Source organism: Spermophilus citellus, assembly GCF_964194105.1.
Source record: "Spermophilus citellus genome assembly, chromosome: 18".
NCBI classification, from domain to species: Eukaryota; Metazoa; Chordata; class Mammalia; order Rodentia; family Sciuridae; genus Spermophilus; species Spermophilus citellus.
Genome location: NC_138200.1, coordinates 3,033,771 through 3,051,117, shown reverse-complemented (window position 1 = coordinate 3,051,117; position 17,347 = coordinate 3,033,771). Strand labels below are relative to the sequence as shown.

The following is a 17,347-nucleotide window of genomic DNA, read 5'->3' as shown; positions in this document are numbered from 1 at the left end:
GGTGACCCTCCTCCCCCAACACCCAGGGTCTCCTGGGGACACAGTGCTGAGCTACAGTGAGCAGGACCCAGAGTGCATGGGGCTGGGATCCCAGGTGCATCCCCAGCCCAGTGCACCCTGGAGCTGACCTCCTGAGCTGGTGATTGACAGAGCTCTGCGTCTGCAGGTCCCAATGGAGTCTCAGTGCACAGGACCGTGACACGTCACCTCACAGACACGGGGGAAGCCCTGACAGGACCAGGGTCCCCACAGCATGGGGACAGGGAGGGGATGACCGAGGGTCCACACAGGGTCCCCTCCTCCTGGAAGGTTCAGGCAAACAGCAGAGGGGGCAGGTGGGACTGATCCACGCAGACAGCTGGACCAACAGGACAGACAGTGGGGGACACTCCACCCCGTCACATGGACGGGGAGGCAGAGGTGACCATGATGGTCTGGGGTCAGGATGGGGTGGGCGTCTGCATGACCACTCCACACCTTGTCACCTGCCAGGAGCCACGTCCCTGCCCTGGGGCCACATCCTGAGAGGTGCAGGGTGTGTCGTGGCCCCTTCCCGCCAGGTGTCTGCTCACCTGTGGAGTTCACGGTGGTCTCTACAGAGCTGACCTGCTTTACACCAGCCCCTGTGTGCCTGCCTGGGGCACAGGTGGAGTCACACACCTGAGGTCTCTGGGCTCCTGTGGGCCGTCCCTCGCCCCCACAGTGTCCTCTAACTCCTGCCTGGGCCCTCTCCTGTACCCTGGATTATGGTGACCTTTGCAGACCCCCAGGGTGGGCAAGGAGACCTGGGGACCCAGGTGGCACCTGAGCTGATCCTGCTGTGCACCCACCAGCACTCACCAGCAGGTCCTGGTCATGGGCAGACAGGGTGGGGAGCCTCACCAGGACACAGGGTCAGGAGGTCTGGGCACTGACCTCACCTAGGGGCCACTGTGCCACCAGTAAGTACCCAGGATCCTGGGGACCTGTCAGAGCCTCAGGATAAACTAGTGAGTGCCCCCAGAACTGACTGGGGCCCCACCCCTGGACACTGTGCATCTGGCCCACCCCTGGACACTGTGCATCTGGCCCACCCCTGGACACTGTGCATCTGGCCCCCAGGATGTCTGGGCTACAGCAGAATTCACAAGGAAGGGAGAGAAGACTTGGCTTTAAATGGAGAGTGTCCCCTGTCCCTCTCTGGGATGGGCTGACCCTCCTGGACACTAACCAGACTGAGCACAGAGGACGTGGACCATCACATCCCAAAGCTTCCCCTGTGCCCCTTCCAGCCCAGGTCAGGGCCAATCCTGGGCCAGGTGACCTGCCCAGTGGGAGGGGACTACACCAGATGTCACCCTCAGCCACCCAGGCTCTGGCCCCGTGGGAAGGACAGTGAACCCTCCATCTGAGTGAAGAGACACTGTTCTGGAAGGGGTCTGCCCCCAGCCATCTCTGGGGACCCCTCTCCACCCAGCAGCAGGGCCAGCTCCATGCCCACCCCATGCTGGACCTGTGTCCAGGTCACACAAAGTGGCCCATGAGACCAGGGCTCCAGGGACCTCAGGGCATGAGGGCTGAGGGGACACTGTGCAGAGGGAGGGGCCTGGGGTCAGATGGGGGCAGGAGGCTGTGGACAGAACGGCAGCTGGGACAGGGTCCAGGACCTGGGGACCAACCTGATGGCTAAGCTGGGACTGGGGTGGGGGCCTGGGTGACGTCCTCCCTGCTCAGCACCAGTGTCAAGACTTCACTGAGCTCAGACCACGTGGACTTTAGGTAGAAGCAGTGATAACGCCCAGCAGTGTCCTCACTCATGGAGGGGAACAGGAACCTGGCCTCTCGCTCAGAAGGTGAACTGTTCCTCTTATCCCAGATCTGGGGTCTTCCCTCCTTCTCCAGGCGAAAGTCCTCAAACCCAGCAGGGGCCCGGCACACGATGGTCACGGGCCTCCCCCGGGGGATCACAGAGCCTGGCTCAGCAGAGATGGAGGGTCTGGGCAGGGCCCCTGGGAGGAAGCAGACAGCGGCTCAGCGTCCACTGGGCAGAAGTCGCCTCGTCCTCTCCTGCAGGACAGGAGGGTCATGGCCAGGACTCCATGGCCTCCATCTCTCCTGCTCCCCACTCCAGCTGAAGCCACGTGGAATAGAGGGTTGAACCTGGACACCCCAGCAGAGGGCTGTACACCCTGAGGCCCTCTCTGTGCCCACAAGGTGCAGCCCTGCTGGTGAGACCCCAGGAAGGAGCTGGAAGAGCAGCAGTTAGGCCGACGGGGCCCTTCTCCTGTTTCTGCCTTTCCTTGCCTTCCAGCCTGCACAGGGGTGGGATGGCTGGGGCCCTCGCAGGCATCTTGCAGCAAGGGGGTGGGTGAACTTCAGTGGCTGAGAACTGGGTTACGCTCCAGCAGGAGGGAACCTGCACCTCTGCGGGCCTCCTGGACGGGCCCCTGGGGCTGTCTGTGGCTTCAGAATCAGGGAGACGCTTCCTTGCAAGACTTGGGGGCAGATGTGAGAACGTTTATGGGGACAGGTGCCCGGACTCTGGGTGGTTGGACGTGGGTGGACATTAGAGGGGGCCAAGGACAGCTCTCTGTCGTCTGGCCCGGAACCCAGGACGTTCACTGAGGAAATGTGGGGCTGGGACCTGGAGGCCAGGTGCGTGGGGCGGAAGCCTGGCCAGAGGGCAGGCCCTGAGCGGGAGGCGGCTGCTGCCTGGCAGGGGCCTGCAGCCGTCGGGAGAAGCCTGAGGCGGTGTTCATGTGGTGTAGGCTGGGGCTGGACTCCCTCCCAGGGTGGACACCACTGCCCTCCAGAGTGGCCTGGGTGGACGGTGAGGACCTGTGGGCATGACTCACCCTCCTGCGTGTGGCTCCTGTGGCCCAGGCAGAGCACTGGAAAAAGACCCCGTGAGAAAGTCACCCACAGTGCAGGGTCCTCGAGGGGCATCAAGGGTCAGCCTGACCAGGGAAGGACTCAGCTGCCTGGATCCCACCACCCGACCGACACTGCTCTCTGCTGGTGGTTTCCTTGCCCAATACAAGGTCCAGACAGGCCTCGATGGACCGTCCTGTCCCCTCTCCACAACACACCAGGGCCTTGGGTCCCTCCACCGTTGGCTCAGGCCCAGGGACACTAAGAGGGCAGGGCTGCCTCCTCCCCCAGGACTCAGCGTCCTGCACCCCTCGCCCATCTCCCACCCTGGCTGCCCCTCAATGCCTTCGTCATCCCCAGGCTCACCGAGGCTGGGGGGGGGGTGAGGGCACATGGCCAGCGTCCCTGGCCTGCACTGTGCTTGTCCCGTGTGGGAGGACAGGTCCTGTGGCAGGAACTGTGCAGAGTGAGGCCACAAAGCACGTCACAGGGAGGGAGGGAGGGACGCGGCTCTGGGCCTTTTCTAACTTCCCCCACGTGACCACGACAGGTCTTGGGTTCCGGAAGGCGTTCCAAGTGAGGTATTTCATAGCTACACTGCACACATGTCCAGGTTAGCCCACGTGGCCACTGTCCACAGGACGGGTACACAGACCGACAGCACTCAGCTGGCAGAAGCAGGCAGACCCACACAGCGCCTGATACTCAGCGAGGTACCTGACTGACGGACATGACGACGGCTTGAGAGTGGGTGGTGGGTGGACTGACGGGTGGGTGACGGATAGATGGACAGGGGTGGGGGCAAGTGGACTTGGGAGGAAACCTAGAAGCCCACACAAGGTCAGCGGGGGCTGGAAACCTCCTGTCAGGGATTCTGGTCCTGACGGGCTCCTGGTTCCCCTCAGACACTCTCACACTAGCTGCCAGCACCCCTCGTGGGAGGCAGGTGCCCAGCTCCTGATGACCTAGCATCATCTCACCTGTGAGGCGCCCGCGCAGGGCTGTTTGTACACGGCGAGGACATTCGCTCCGATTCCACCCTGTTCCCAGGGCAGTGACCCTGGTCAGCTCTGGGCCCTGGTCCCGCCTGCCCCTACTCTCTTGCTGGGGCCCTGGACCTGAGTCCTGCTCAGCCGCCTGGCCCCCAGGCGGGCTCCATCCCTGGGAGCACTAAGGGATGTGTGGGACAGGGCAGGTGGTGGCACGTTGGCCTCCTGATGCCCAGCTGGCCCCTTCTGATCTTCGGCTCCCAGGCCAACAGAGGCCCGTGCACCCAGACCACTGGGCAAGCCTTGATGGGTGGTTCTGGGACTGGTGGACTGTAGCCCCCGGTTCTGGGTGTGGCTGGATTCTTGTCTGTACGCTGATGGACTTCCCAGGGCCCATGTAGGCCCAAGGGCTCCGAGGCTCAGGGAGGGGTCTGAGAGCCCCGACCCTGATCTGTGGCTCGCCCCCCCCTCCCCCTCTCTGTTCCTGGAAGCCGGAGCCTCCCCCAGGACCCAGGACGTGGCTCTCGGCGTGTCCTTGGCTCCCAGTGCTGCTGTCCAGCCCCAGGGAGCTGCTGCGTGTCGGGGACACCTCTTCTCTTCACCTTCTCCCAGGTCCTGTGCCGCCCGCTGGGGAAGCCTCCGTTGGGCTCTGAGTCTCTGGTGGCCTCCAGCCCAGGAGCCTGCTCACCCTGGGGAGGCAGCCAGGAGCCAGCTCTGTCCTGGGCGCCTAAGGACACCATGGCCTCTTGGGTAAGGGACCAGCCCCCTGAAGAGGAGACGGACAAGGAGACCGTGGTATGGAGGGAAGGAATTGAGCCTGAGGGAACGGCTGGGGGAGCCTGAGCTCCAGGTGGGCTCCAGGCAGAGCTGGGGGTGGGCTGGTGCCCCATAGTGTTCTGGGGGTGGCAAGATGGGGTCTGATGGAGACGGAGGGGGTCCCCAGTCTCAGCCGGGTGGCTCCTGAGTCCAGGTGGGCTCAGCCTCTGCAGGGCCGAGACCCGTGACTCCCCCAAGACTCTGATTCAAGCCCAGGGGGGAGGCCACCCAGGGGCCATGTTTCTTCAAGGAGAAATGTCCTGAGCTCTTGGGGTCGTTGATGACTCAAGGCCAAGTGCTGTGTGACTCTTGGTCAGACCCTCCCCCACAGAGGCCCAGACCTCGGGTCACGCCTTCATAAAATGCTCCCATTGACCAACCCTGCTCCTGCGTCCCTGAACTCCCTTCCACCTTGACCTGGCTCTGGGCTTGTCTTGTCCTCCATCCAGGACCCTGTGGTGTCACTGTGACCCTCCACCTGCTCACCCTGGGGTCTGATGGGTCCCCACCACCAGCTGGTGCCTGGGCACCTGGCTGCCCTCAGCAAGAATCCTGCCCGCTCGGCTCAGGGAGCCCCTCCCGACACCTCATCTGGTATTTGTCCACCCGCTGACCCCCCACCCCTGATGCAGCCACTCTGCCCCAGCTGCACTCAGACCTGGGTTTTCTTTCACTGCAAGATCCCATCACGGTGGTCCCCACACCTGTCACAATGGTCCCCTAAGGTAAGGCCTTCCTTGCTGTGCGTGGACAAGTGCCCGTGGATCTTGTTCCTTAACACCACTCTCTGGCCCAGGACTCTAAGGAAGGAGTCAGCCTGGGCTCTGCCCTGGACAGAACCGGGAAGCGCCTGCTCATGGGTGTGGGGCATCCCCAGGGGCTGCCGGTGTCTGGGCTCAGCCGTGGGGTCCACTCTGCTCATAAGAGCCCTTCTCTTCCCGTGCGAAGACAGCCCCCTCGATTCCCAAAGAAACTGGGAGAAAAGTCCAGCAAAAGGCCCCTGTGGAAACTCACTCACCCACACACTAAACGCAGACGCAGCAGGTACGCAGCACCGCGGCCCACGACCCGCCAATCATGCCAACTGCGGCCCCTGGGAAGGCTGGCCAGCAGGAGGGTGCGTTACTATTAGAGGCCACCCCTGTGAGAGGGGCGTGTACTCAGCCCAATGTGCTACAGACCCACCACGGTCCAAAAAGTGTGAGGGTGGACCGTGCCTTTGATGGAGTAGGTGAACAATCACCGTATGCATGGAGATACGCACGGAAACTGGGACAAATAAAGACGTCCCTCGGGCATGTGGCCCAGCACTTTCCATGCACTGGACTTCGCTCTATTTTGTTGAAGCATCATTAAAAACACAAGAAGGGACACTTCACTCCTCAGGAAATTAAAACAGGGGAAGTGCTACTTCATGGGAGTGCAGGGGCCATCACAGATATGTGTGCACGGGTGTGCATGTGTGTGTTGTGTATGTGTGTGCATGTGTGTATTGTGCATGTGTGTGTCATGTGTGTGTGCATGTGTGTGTTGTGTGTGCATATTGTGTGTTGTGCATGTATGTGTGTGTGTGCATGTGTTGTGCATGTGTGTTTTGTGTGTGCATGTGTGTGTTGTGTGTGCATATTGTGTGTTGTGCATGTATGTGTGTTGTGTGTGCATGTGTTGTGCATGTGTATGTGCGTGTGCATGTGTATGTTGTGCATGTGTGTTGTGTGTGTGCATGTGTGTGTTGTGTATGTGCATGTGTGTATTGTGTGTGCATGTGTGTGTTGTGCATGTGTGTGCATGTGTGTGTTGTGCATGTGTGTGCATGTGTGTGTTGTGTGTTGTGCATGTGTGTGTATTGTGTGTGTGCAAGTGTGTGTTGTGTGTGTGCATGTGTGTGTTGTCTGTGTTGTGTGTGTATTGTGTGTTGTGTGTGTTGTGTGTGCGTATTGTGTGTTGTGCATGTGTGTGTGTTGTGTGTGTGCGTGTGTGTATTGTGTGTGTGCAAGTGTGTGTTGTGTGTGTGCATGTGTGTATTGTGTGTGTGCATGTGTGTGTTGTGTGTGTTGTGTGTGTGCATGTGTGTGTGCATATGTGTGCATGTGTGTGTGTGTTCGCAGGTCGTGATGCAACTTGGTTCAGCAGGAGAAATACAACGTCTCTGGTCCGTCTCATAAGCTGCCTCCTCCATCACTGCCCTCTCGGCTCCCCCCAGGTTAAAACGTCACGATGGCCACTCTCTCCAGGTCAAGTCCATCTCTGCCCCCCCCATCTCCTTCCTGGGTGGTGTCCTGCTGGAGGGAGCAGGTGACCCAGGTGGTGTTGGGTCCTCCCGCTGGTCCTCTGGTCAGACTGACTGAGGTCTCACTTGCTTGCCAGGTGGAGGGGGCCACCTAAGTCTGTGGGCAAAGATCGGGGCTCCCTCCCCTCCCTGCTCCCTTGAGCCTGGCCACACTTCTTGTGAACTAAGCGTCCACTTTGTCCAAGGTCCTGGACCTCCGTGAGCATCTGCTCCTGCCCCAACTGGTCAGGTGCCATCTCTCTTTGACAGGCCAGCAGGGGATCCCTGGCTTGGGTCCCCAAATAGGGTTCTCAGAACTGGGAGGTGGGGGTCCCTAGTCAAGGGGGTCCTTCCCTCCCCTGGCCACTCCGCTGGCCCCACCCTGGGTGTGCTAGCTAGTGCTGCCTCCTGCAGGGGCGGCCGGGAGCCTGGAGATTGCTCCCTTGCCTCTCGCCCCTGGACCTGTGTCCTGCAGGTCCCGGGGTCAGGGAGGAAGGCCAGTCCTGTCCCTGCTGTTCTGTCCTCTCCCTGGCCCTCCTCCTCCCACTGCCCCTCAGGAAAGAAAATGTGGTGTCGAGTTTAGCTCCTGTCCCGCCTTCCAGAGGCCACGCTCTGGGGGTCGCAGGGCCTGGTGTGCACCTGTGCCCAGGGAGTGGCGGAAAATAGAAGGACCCCCCCCCGCCCCGCAATGCCAGGGTCCATCCTCTGCTAAGAGCCTCCAGCCACCTGTCCACCTCTGCGCCAGCAGGATTCTTGGGGAAACGCCGGGATGAAGTTGAAAATACCTGGGACAGACACGGAGAGGAGCTGGACTGTCCAACAGAAAGTGGGTCTCGCTGTCGCAGCAGGGAACCAGACTCGGGGCAGGGGCATCAGGCAGATCCCCGCAGAAAGCCAACCGCAGGGAGCGGAAAATGAAAGAGCAGACCAAGGAGGGTCATCGGAGGCGGACACCAGGCTCTGAGCCGGGACAAGGACCCCGTCGGTCCAGCTCGCGACACACCGAGACTGCCCATGTGCGGTCCCTAGGTCCCGGCAAAGCAGACAACGTGGTGCTGTGGGCGGTGGGACAGGGGCGTGCCCTGATGTTGGTGTCGAACCAAACCGAGGTGGCCATCAGCCCTGGAAGAGCCGGCTGAATTTTGTTCTCTTTTAAAATATTCTCTTTTCTGTACCAGCACGCGCAGGGACACACACACACACACACACACACACACACACACACACACACACACGGTTTAAATCTCGCCCTATAACAGGTTTTCAGGATCCTGTTATTTTATTCTTTTCTTTGACGATTGTATACATATTTCTGATATCCCGTGAAGGGCTCATAATTTTAAGACGTGAACACGCGCACAAAAAGTTCTCTGTTCCTTTGGGATTCTTGCTTTTTTATTTATTTGTTGGTTGGTTGATTGATTTTTGAGACAGGCACACATATTAATCAAGATGAGGCACTCCCGCCCCCTAGCGGTCCACAGGGTAATTGTTCTATTTTAATTTGAAACAGGGTAGCACCTCACAGGTACTCGGGGTTTTCCTGGGGTGTGAGAGTGCGTGTGTGCAATGTACCTATGGGGCGTGTGTGTGAAGGCATGTGTTAGTGGTGCCTGTGTGCCTGGATGTGCATGAGTGTGGTGGGGGTGGGTGGGGCAGCCTTTGCCCTCTGCACCTCCCTTTAGACCCCCTCCCTTCTCCATCCCCGACCCTCATGCTCCATCAGGAAACACTGATTGGCTTCCAGTCTTCAGATGAGCAAGTCCCGGGATCTAACGTGCAGGTGCAGCTGTGCTGAGGGTTGATTCTAGAAATCTACAGGGCACATGCCTAGGTCAGGTCCTCATGGCGCACACCCCGAATATATGCAGCCTTGCTCAATTCGATGTGTTCTGCAGAAAACAGGAAGCACTGACAGCCCTCGCAGCCCCCACTCTGCTCTGAACAGCTGAGACCGCAGCACTGGGTCCACATGAACCTCTCTGGCCTGACCCGGGGGGCTGGGATGTTCTGTTTTAAAGAGGTCCATTGATGTACCAAGTGAGGTCCGGCCCAGAGATCGGCTCAGCTCTCGGCAGCCTGAGTGCGGCCCAGTCTCAGTCAGGGTCAGCACTGGACCCCAGGGAGGCCGTTAGGGACCACTGAGCATCATCAGCATGCAGTCTCTGAGGTAGGTGGGACCCCAGGTGTGGCCGTTAGGGACCACTGAGCATCATCAGCATGCAGTCTCTGAGGTAGGTGGGACCCCAGGTGTGGCCTTTAGGGACCACTGAGCATCATCAGCATGCAGTCTCTGAGGTAGGTGGGACCCCAGGTGTGGCCTTTGCTGGTTCTCTGGAAGCAGCCCTAGGATGAGACCTTGGTTTCGGGGTCTCTGGAAACAGCCAGGGACTGAGGCTGGGTCTCTGGAAGTAGCTGTGACCCAGCCTCTCTGACAGCTGGTCAGCTGTGGCAGGGGCCACCTGGTGGATGAATCTCCCAGATGCTCTCAGAGACCTCCAGGCCCCAGCTGCTGTCTCCAGCAGAGCTCTCTGAGGCCTGGGTGAGTCCAAGAGAAGCCCTCCGAATGGCTGCTTCAGGCTTTTGGAAGAGTGGCTTGGAGTGACCTCAGGCCCAGGAGTCAGTGTCTGGCAAGGGTCGCATATGTGCTGGGCTCTGTGGTCAGTGGGGACCCAGCTCGGGCTACCCTCTCTGTGAGGGCTCCGTGGTCCAGCTGAGCATATGTCACCTCCTGGGGATCTTTTGCAGCAGGGGCCTGAGGGAGAGGGGCCCTGGATGAGGGTGGGGGACTGTGGCAGCCACCTCCCAGGGCCCCACCTCCTGGATCACATCAGTCCCCGCACACAGGGAACCAGGGCTGATCTGTGGGACCACCAGAATGTGGCAGAAGTGGTGGCAGGTCACTCCAGTGAGGCTGCAGAAGACAGTGTGCCCTCTGCCCATCCCAGGCCTGGTCTCCCTCTGGGTGAGCCAGCTGCTGTGGGGTGCGCCACCTTGGATGTGGGTCACCTTGGACGTGAGTCCTCCTGCCCAGGCAGGCCTGCAGATTCCTGCAACCTAGTGGACACCTCTGCTGCAGCGTCATGAGAGACCTGAGCCAGAACCAGCCAGTTCAGCTGCTCCCAACGTCCTGACCCAAGAAATGGGGACGTGTTGCTGGGCTGCTAATCTGGGGACTTCCTTATGCAGCGGGAGGTGACCCAGGCAGACTTACAGAGTTGCCGGTCTCCCTGTCCTTCTCAGGGAGTCTCTCAGCCGTGGCCATGTCTGGAGGGAAGCAGACAAGTGGTCAGTTCTCTGGGGTGGACAGAAGGTCAGCTTGATCAGACCTCATTCTGTACCCACCTGGAACCTCCCAGAAAGGCCCTAAACCTGCTCCTCCCCTGCTGCCTCCTGACCCCTTGAGCCCCCACTTCCCTCTCCAGGCCTGTCCCTCCTCTCAGTCCTTTACCTGGTGACCTCTCCAGGCTGTCCACAGCCAGGCCCAGCCTGTGGGAAGGAGCAAATCAGCACTAGGGCAGCCAGAGGCTGAGGACTGGGCGGGGGCCGGGATCATTCCCAGGGGTCTCACCTCTCCTGTGGCCTCTGCAACTGGCCCTGGCCACCGGGAGGCCCTGAGGACAGTCAGGGTCTGAGTTTAGGAGGGAGGCCTTGTCCCCAGCACCGACAGCCCGCCCAGCCGCCCGCCCACCCTTCCCGGGAAGTCCTACCCTGCTTCCTCTGACGCTGGTGATGGAGGCAGAAGAGGAGCAGGAGGAGGAGACAGAGGATCAAGGCCAGGGGGACCCCGATGAGAAGGTAGAGGTGCTCCGTGGTCAGGAGTAGAGCAGGGGCGGCTGGGGGTGGGACAGGTGTGAGCACCCCGCGCAGCCCCCGGTGCTGCTGCTGGGCGTGGACCTGAGACCTCCTGGGCACAGCTCTGCTGCCAAGGGGAGTCACTCACCCGACCCAGGGGGGCCCAGGGGACGCTCTCTGTGCCCAGGGACACGCTGGCCACTGGCAGAGCTGGAATCTGACCACCACCAAAGCCCGTCTTTCCCCTTCCCCAGGGCACACCTGGGCTCATGTGGGATGTCACGGCACTCTCCAGGGTTGTTACCGTCCTCTGTAGCCACCTGTGCCGCTCTGGGGAGGAAGGGTCTGGAGGGGGGAGATCAGAGGCCAGAGCTGGGCCCAGCCAGCAGGGTCCTCCCCACCCACTCTGCCGCCTGCAGGACCCTGGGCCTCTCCCTCCAGACTAGCCCTGCCCAGAGGGGCTTCCCCACATCTGCGCTGCCCAATGCAGTGGGCACCAGTGGCTGTGGACACTCAGATTGAACCAGAGGTAGAGGAAGGAGAGGTCGGTCCTGCCTGCATTGGCCGCACTTCCAGGGCTCAGGAAGTGGAGATGTGGTGGGGAAGGGTCTGCAGGCTGCTGCTCCCCCAGAAGGTCCTGCCACAGCACACAGGGGAGGCTGGACCATCTGAGCCCTGCAGAGTGGGAGCAGCTTCACCCCCACCACACCGCACCTGGCAGAGCCGGGAGACACCTGGGAGGGTCTGCAGGCCCCAGGACTTCATCCCTGTCACCTTGCATGGGCTGTGCCTCCTCCCCACGGCACCTTCCCTGGGGGCCTTCCCTAACCCTTCAGCCACCAAGAACTTACCCTTCTCCCAGGTCAGGGTTTGGAAGGTGGGTCCTGGTGGCTCCAGGTAAGGTGTAGCTGGGGACCCTGGGCCTGCAGTGTGGCCCCAGGACTGGTTCTGCCCCAACCCCTTCAGAGCCTTGTGCCTTTGACAGAGGGACTTAGTTCTCTGGTCTCAGCAATGGGGGAGGTACCGCAGGGTCGGGCTGCCCCGGCCTCACAGGTTGCTGTGGCATTAGATGCTTCAGCAGAGCCTGGCCTAGAGTCACGCGTATCAGGGACATCCGGGTGCCTGAGGATGTGCCCCTCACTCTGGCCTTCCCAGAGCTCCACTCCAAAGCCAGGGCTAGGGCTGGGCCCTAAGCTCCACCCAGCTCAGGGGCCTAGTGCCCCTCCCACTGTGAGTCACCTGCAGGAGAGCAGGGCTCTGTGAGGGGACCTGTGGGCTGCCGGCTTCTGCAAAGGGGGCGGGTTAGATCAAGGAGCTTACTGGGGGCCTTTTAGAGCCTGTCCCACCAGCCTGCCCACTTCACCCTGAGCATTCAAGTAGAGGACACAACTGGCCATCACTCAGCCCCAGACAATGTCCTGAGACTCCTGAGGAGCAGATCAGGGGCCAGGAAGGACAGGAGAGCCCCGTCATAACCACGCTGCTGGGGCAGGTCTCTCTCGGCCTCTCCCACCACCTTCCCCTGCTGGACCTCACAGAATCAGCACGGGGCAGCTCTTCGGAGCCTGAGGAGACATGGAGGCAGGCCAACACTGCACTGGACCTGACTCCAGGACGTCTTAGGGCCAAGCACACACAGGACATGGACCACCTCATCCCAAAGCTTCCCCAGAGCCCCATCCAGCCCTGGTCAGGGCCATCCCTGGCCCAGGTGACCTGCCCAGTAGGCGGGGACCACGCCAGATGTCACCCTCAGCCACCCAGGCTCTGGCCCCGTGGGAAGGACAGTGAACCCTCCATCTGAGTGAAGAGACACTGTTCTGGAAGGGGTCTGCCCCCAGCCACCTCTGGGGATCCCTCCAATGTCCCCTTCCCATGTCTCCCTCTACTTGTCCTCTCCCTGTGTCCCCTCCCTATGTCCCTTTACTGGGTCCCTCCCAGCAGCAGGGCCAGCTCCATGCCCACCCCATGCTGGACCTGTGTCCAGGTCACACAAAGTGTCCCATGAGACCAGGATCCCAGGGACCTCAGGGCATGAGGACTGAGGGGACACTGCAGAGGGAGGGGCCTGGGGTCCGGTGGGGGCAGGAGGCTGTGGACAGGATGGCAGCTGGGACAGGGTCCAGGACCTGGGGACCAACCTGATGGCTGACCTGGGCCTGGGGTGGGGGCCTGGGTGACGTCCTCCCCGCTCAGCACCAGCCTCAAGTCGTCACTGAACTCAGACCACGTGGACTTTAGGTAGCGGCAGTGATAACACCCAGCAGTGTCCTCACTCATGGAGGGGAACAGGAACCTGGCCTCTCGCTCAGAAGGTGAACTGTTCCTCTTATCCCAGATCTGGGAGCTTCCCTCCTTCTCCAGGCGAAAGTCCTCAAACCCAGCAGGGGCCCGGCACACGATGGTCACGGGCCTCCCCCGGGGGATCACAGAGCCTGGCTCAGCAGAGATGGAGGGTCTGGGCGGGGCCCCTGGGAGGAAGCAGACAGCGGCTCAGCGTCCACTGGGAGGAGTGGCTGTGCCACAGATTGAATTCAGGTGCACAGCCCAGGGTTCTTGGGCAGTTTACAGAGCTGTGCAGCTGCGGTCACTCTGTGGCTTCACAGTTATCCACCTCCCTGCCTCCTCTCTCTGGGCTCACCTCCTGGGTCTCCCTCCCTGTGTCCCTTTGCTCTGTCCCCTCCCTGTGTCCCCCTCCCTGTGTCCTCCCTGTGTCCCATCACTGTTTAAGCTTCCCCATGTCTTTCCCAATGTCCCCTTCCCATGTCCCCCTCCTCTTTTCCCCTCCCTGTGTCCCCTCCCTATGTCCCTTGTAGTGTCCCCTCCCTCTGTCCTCCCTCTGTCCCCTCTGTGTCTCTCCTCCTGTGCACATCTTGTGTACCCTCCCTCTGTCCCCTCCCTGTGTCCCCTCCCTATGTCCCTTTGTAGTGTCCCCTCCCTCTGTCCTCCCTGGGTCCCCTCCCTGTGTCCCCTCCTGTGCACATCCTCCCTGCTGTGGCAGCTGCTCTCCCACCTGGTGAGGAGGATCTGACCCCAGGTGCATCCTGCCTGGCTCGGGGTCCCCAGGAGCCTGGACATCCTGGCCCTGCTGTGTCTGTGCCCAGCCCTCCCTGCCCTGGGCCAGGTCCAGGGGCCTCTGCTGAGCCTCTGCCTCGGGGTGTCCTCTACACTGTCCCCTCCTTCTCAGCCTGTTAGCACTTGCTGGAGGGTGACCTGCTGCACAGCTGGCCTCCTGCTCAGACCCCTCTGCCCACTGGAATGTCCCACCCTTGGGCCCACCCAGGCCCTCTGCTCCCCTCATCTCCCTCAGTCCTGGTCCTTGTCTGTCCACTCAGAGCCCCTCTGTGTGCTGCAGGAGCAGGAGAGGCACAGACACAGCCTCCTGGGGACGGGGGACGGGCAGGTGGAGACCCTGTCCAGGTCCACTGCTGTGACCCCGCACAAGTGTCCTTGGGCACATCAGGGCACAGAGGAGGTGACACTGTGCTCCGTGGGACATGGGGCACCTGGCTGAGACCTAGGACAGGTTTAGGGCCCCTGCCCCACCCACAGGGCCCAGGGTGGGAGAAGCCCAGGTGCCTGTCACTCAGGACACTGCAGCCAGAGGTGGAGGGAGTCCAGGGGCCTCTTGGAGGGCAGCCACTGGCCTGTGTGGGGACTGTGGCTGGTAACGGTGTGGGCTGCACAACTGCTGAGGGGCAGGAACGGACGCTCTCCACCAACACGGGTAAGTGGGAGAGGCCAGGCCTGTTGACCCCACCTACCCACTCCCAGGGGGCCGTCAGAGCATCCTGCCGCGTCCCCAGACACACAGCCACCATGTCAGGGGAGAGCACGGTGCTCAGCCCAGGAAACCACAGGAGACAGGCAGAGACACAGGGACTGATGAGGGCCACACTGGGGTTGCCCACACGTGGGACACTGTTAAGGTCCCAGGCTCCTGGATCCACATGCCCCTGTCCACAGCTGCCCTGGGAGGAGGCCCTGGGACCTGCACTCACCCTCCTGTGCGTGGATCGCCTGGCCCAGGCAGAGCCCTGGAAGAGAAGCCCAGTGAGAAGAGCGCCCGGTTCCCCCAGAGCTGGGCCAGCAGGGCCTGGTGGAGCCTGGGCACTCAGCCTCCCTGCTCCCCAGGCCACCTGCTCCCAGGGTCAGGGTGGCCTTCTTCCTGCTCTGGGGTGGCTGCGAGACCTCCAGGTCCCCTTCCAAGAGGCTCTCTGCTGCCCAGTCCTTCCCAAGGCTGGGCCTGTCCCCAACCCAGTGTCTGTCTCTAGGACCCAGTGCTCCTGGTCACACTGAGCCTGGGCAGAGGTGAGGGGCAGCCCGGGGGAGGGCACAGAGTCTGCTGGGTTTGCTGGGCTCAGGCCTGTGCAGGGAAGGGACCTGTTCTGCCCTGTCACCTCCCCCCACCCAGTCCCCACCTTCCAGGACTCACCAAGGGCCAGGAGGACAATGGAGCAGGGGGCCATGGCTCATGCTCCTGCAGCCTCCCTGTCTGGAGCTGGCCCCACAGAGGACACAGGGGACAGGATGTGCTGGCTGGGCCCCTCTGGGGTGTCTACATCATGCCCCACAGAAAGAGGAAGAGGTCGCTGCCTCCCTTCCTCTTCCCACAGTGACAGAGGGAGGCCTCGGCTGCTGGGACATTTCTGACCTGTGCTCACATGCGCTGAGTGTCCCCTGACCTGGGCCTCACTGTCAATCTAGGGGACAAGGCAGAACACAGGCCCTGCTACAGATTGACTGGGTCCCACCAGCTCCACAAAGAGCCACTGTCTGTCCTGGGAAAGACGTTAGACCCCGAAAGCTGGGTGTCCTCGTGCTCAGTGTGGGAACCGCACTCCTGCTGAGCCTCTAAGGGAGCATTTGCCAAAGTCCAAACAGGACATTAACACCTTGAGGGTGTCCCAGTGTAGATAAAGACTAGACCAAGGAGGAGCAGGCCAGAGTGGAAGGGACGGTCCCCAAGTGCCCTGAGCACAGCCCTGGTCTCACCTTGACGGTGTCCTAGTGTAGGTATGGTTTTTTAAAAAGGACGAGTGTTGGCAGAGACGTAGGAGAATCGGGTCCCTTGTACACTCTGGTATGACTGAAAAATGTGCAACTGCCATGGAAAACTATGGAAATTCCTCAGAAAAAATTAAAGCTAGAGAACTGCCATGTGACCCAGCAATCCTGCCGAAGGACATGAGATGGGCCAGTGGAGGAGACGTCTGCTATGCCGAATCGCTGGCACGTACCACCACACCTGGGGTCCCCACCTCATATTCTAAAGCAAATTCCTTACCTGGGAATAGTTTTAGATTTGCAAAGAAGCAGAGAGTCCCCGCATGCCCCTCATCCAGTCCCTGCAAAGTTCCCATCTCACAGAACCACAGTGCGTCCGTCAAAACCAAGAAACACAATTGTTCCAATAACACGGGCCAGTCACTTCCCCATGAGCTCTCATAAATATGAACCTGGCACCCCTTTCCTCAGAAGCCACGCAGCCAACATGCGTCAGTTGCTAGTTACACCTTTGGTGTCTGAAATTCAGGAGTGAGTGGCTGGGGGTGGTGGCACACGTCTGTGATCCCAGAGACTCAGGAGGCTGAGTTCAGAGCCAGCCTTGGCAGCTTAGTGGGACCCTAAGAAACTTAGCAAGACCCTGTCTCTAAATAAAACACAGACGGGGCTGGGGACATGGCTCCGTGGTTAAGCACAAAAAAAAAAAAAAAATCAGGAGTGAACATAAAGGTACAGACGCTGCCCTCAAGAGAGTTCCTGATCCAGCGAGGGAGATGGAATCAACAGCCAGTCTCAAGTGATTCAACCTCCACCGGGGGGTCAGAATTAGGGGGAGTTAGGGGAACACTGGCCAAGGCAATGGGTTAACCCTCAGACCCCAGGGGCTGCCCACGAAGGCTTGCTGCTCTCTCCCACGTGGGTTTTCCTGGGTGGAATCTGAATCTCTCCTCCAGGGAACACCAGTGTCTCCCGGGGGTGGGTCCCCCCATCCTCCTGGGTGAAGAGGACCTCGGCTTCCAGCCAGAAAGAGAAGAAGAGTGTGGAGGACCTCCATCCACCTGCTGGCCCGAGGGCCCCCGCATCGTCCTTGGTAATAAGGAGTCAGGTGGTCACCCTTGGATGCAAGGGAAACAGGGAAAACCATCCCTGGTGGAAGCCACTGCCTGGGAATTCTACAGGACCACGAAAGGGAAATCACATTTATTTTGGGGGAGAGCAGCAGACCTCTCTGCTTAGGTGAAGAGGAATCAGATGTTCGGCAAATGAGCACAGTCCCATGGCCCCCAGCACGGCCCCCCTCCCCGGAGACCCACTCCTGTGCTCAGTGGAATGGCCACCCGCACCTGTGGGTGACATGAGAGGGAGGCCCTGGGCTCCCTACATAGAGCAGCCCGAGCGGCAGCTCCCGGAAGGCAGCTGCACAGACCACCAGGATGGAGGGAGCAGGGGTGGCCGCTGTGGCTTCTCCTCCACTTTCCTGAGCTCTGCTTCCTAGGGCCCAGTTGTGCCCATCTCTGAACATGAGGGGCAGACCTGAGGTCAGGTACCCATCCAGCCCCAAATCACCAGCTCTGCTCTGGGCCCCCCTTGGCCAGGGCACATCCTGAACTGGCTGTGGCTC

General features: G+C 60.9%; 2 protein-coding genes across 2 annotated transcripts in view; one reads left to right on the top strand and one right to left on the bottom strand.

Moving 5' to 3' along the window:
- LOC308637576 (leukocyte immunoglobulin-like receptor subfamily A member 6) overlaps positions 1-17,347 on the top strand; it is a 147,611-nt gene that overhangs the window by 18,944 nt on the left and 111,320 nt on the right.
- LOC308637593 (leukocyte-associated immunoglobulin-like receptor 1) lies at positions 9,190-15,188 on the bottom strand (the record flags this gene model as incomplete). Its single annotated transcript, XM_081274123.1, has 8 exons — positions 9,190-9,679; positions 10,139-10,191; positions 10,376-10,413; positions 10,496-10,538; positions 10,635-10,760; positions 12,861-13,190; positions 14,721-14,756; positions 15,155-15,188. The coding sequence occupies 8 exons, from the start codon at positions 15,186-15,188 to the stop codon at positions 9,545-9,547; spliced, it is 795 nt and encodes a 264-aa protein (XP_081130249.1). The 3' UTR covers positions 9,190-9,544.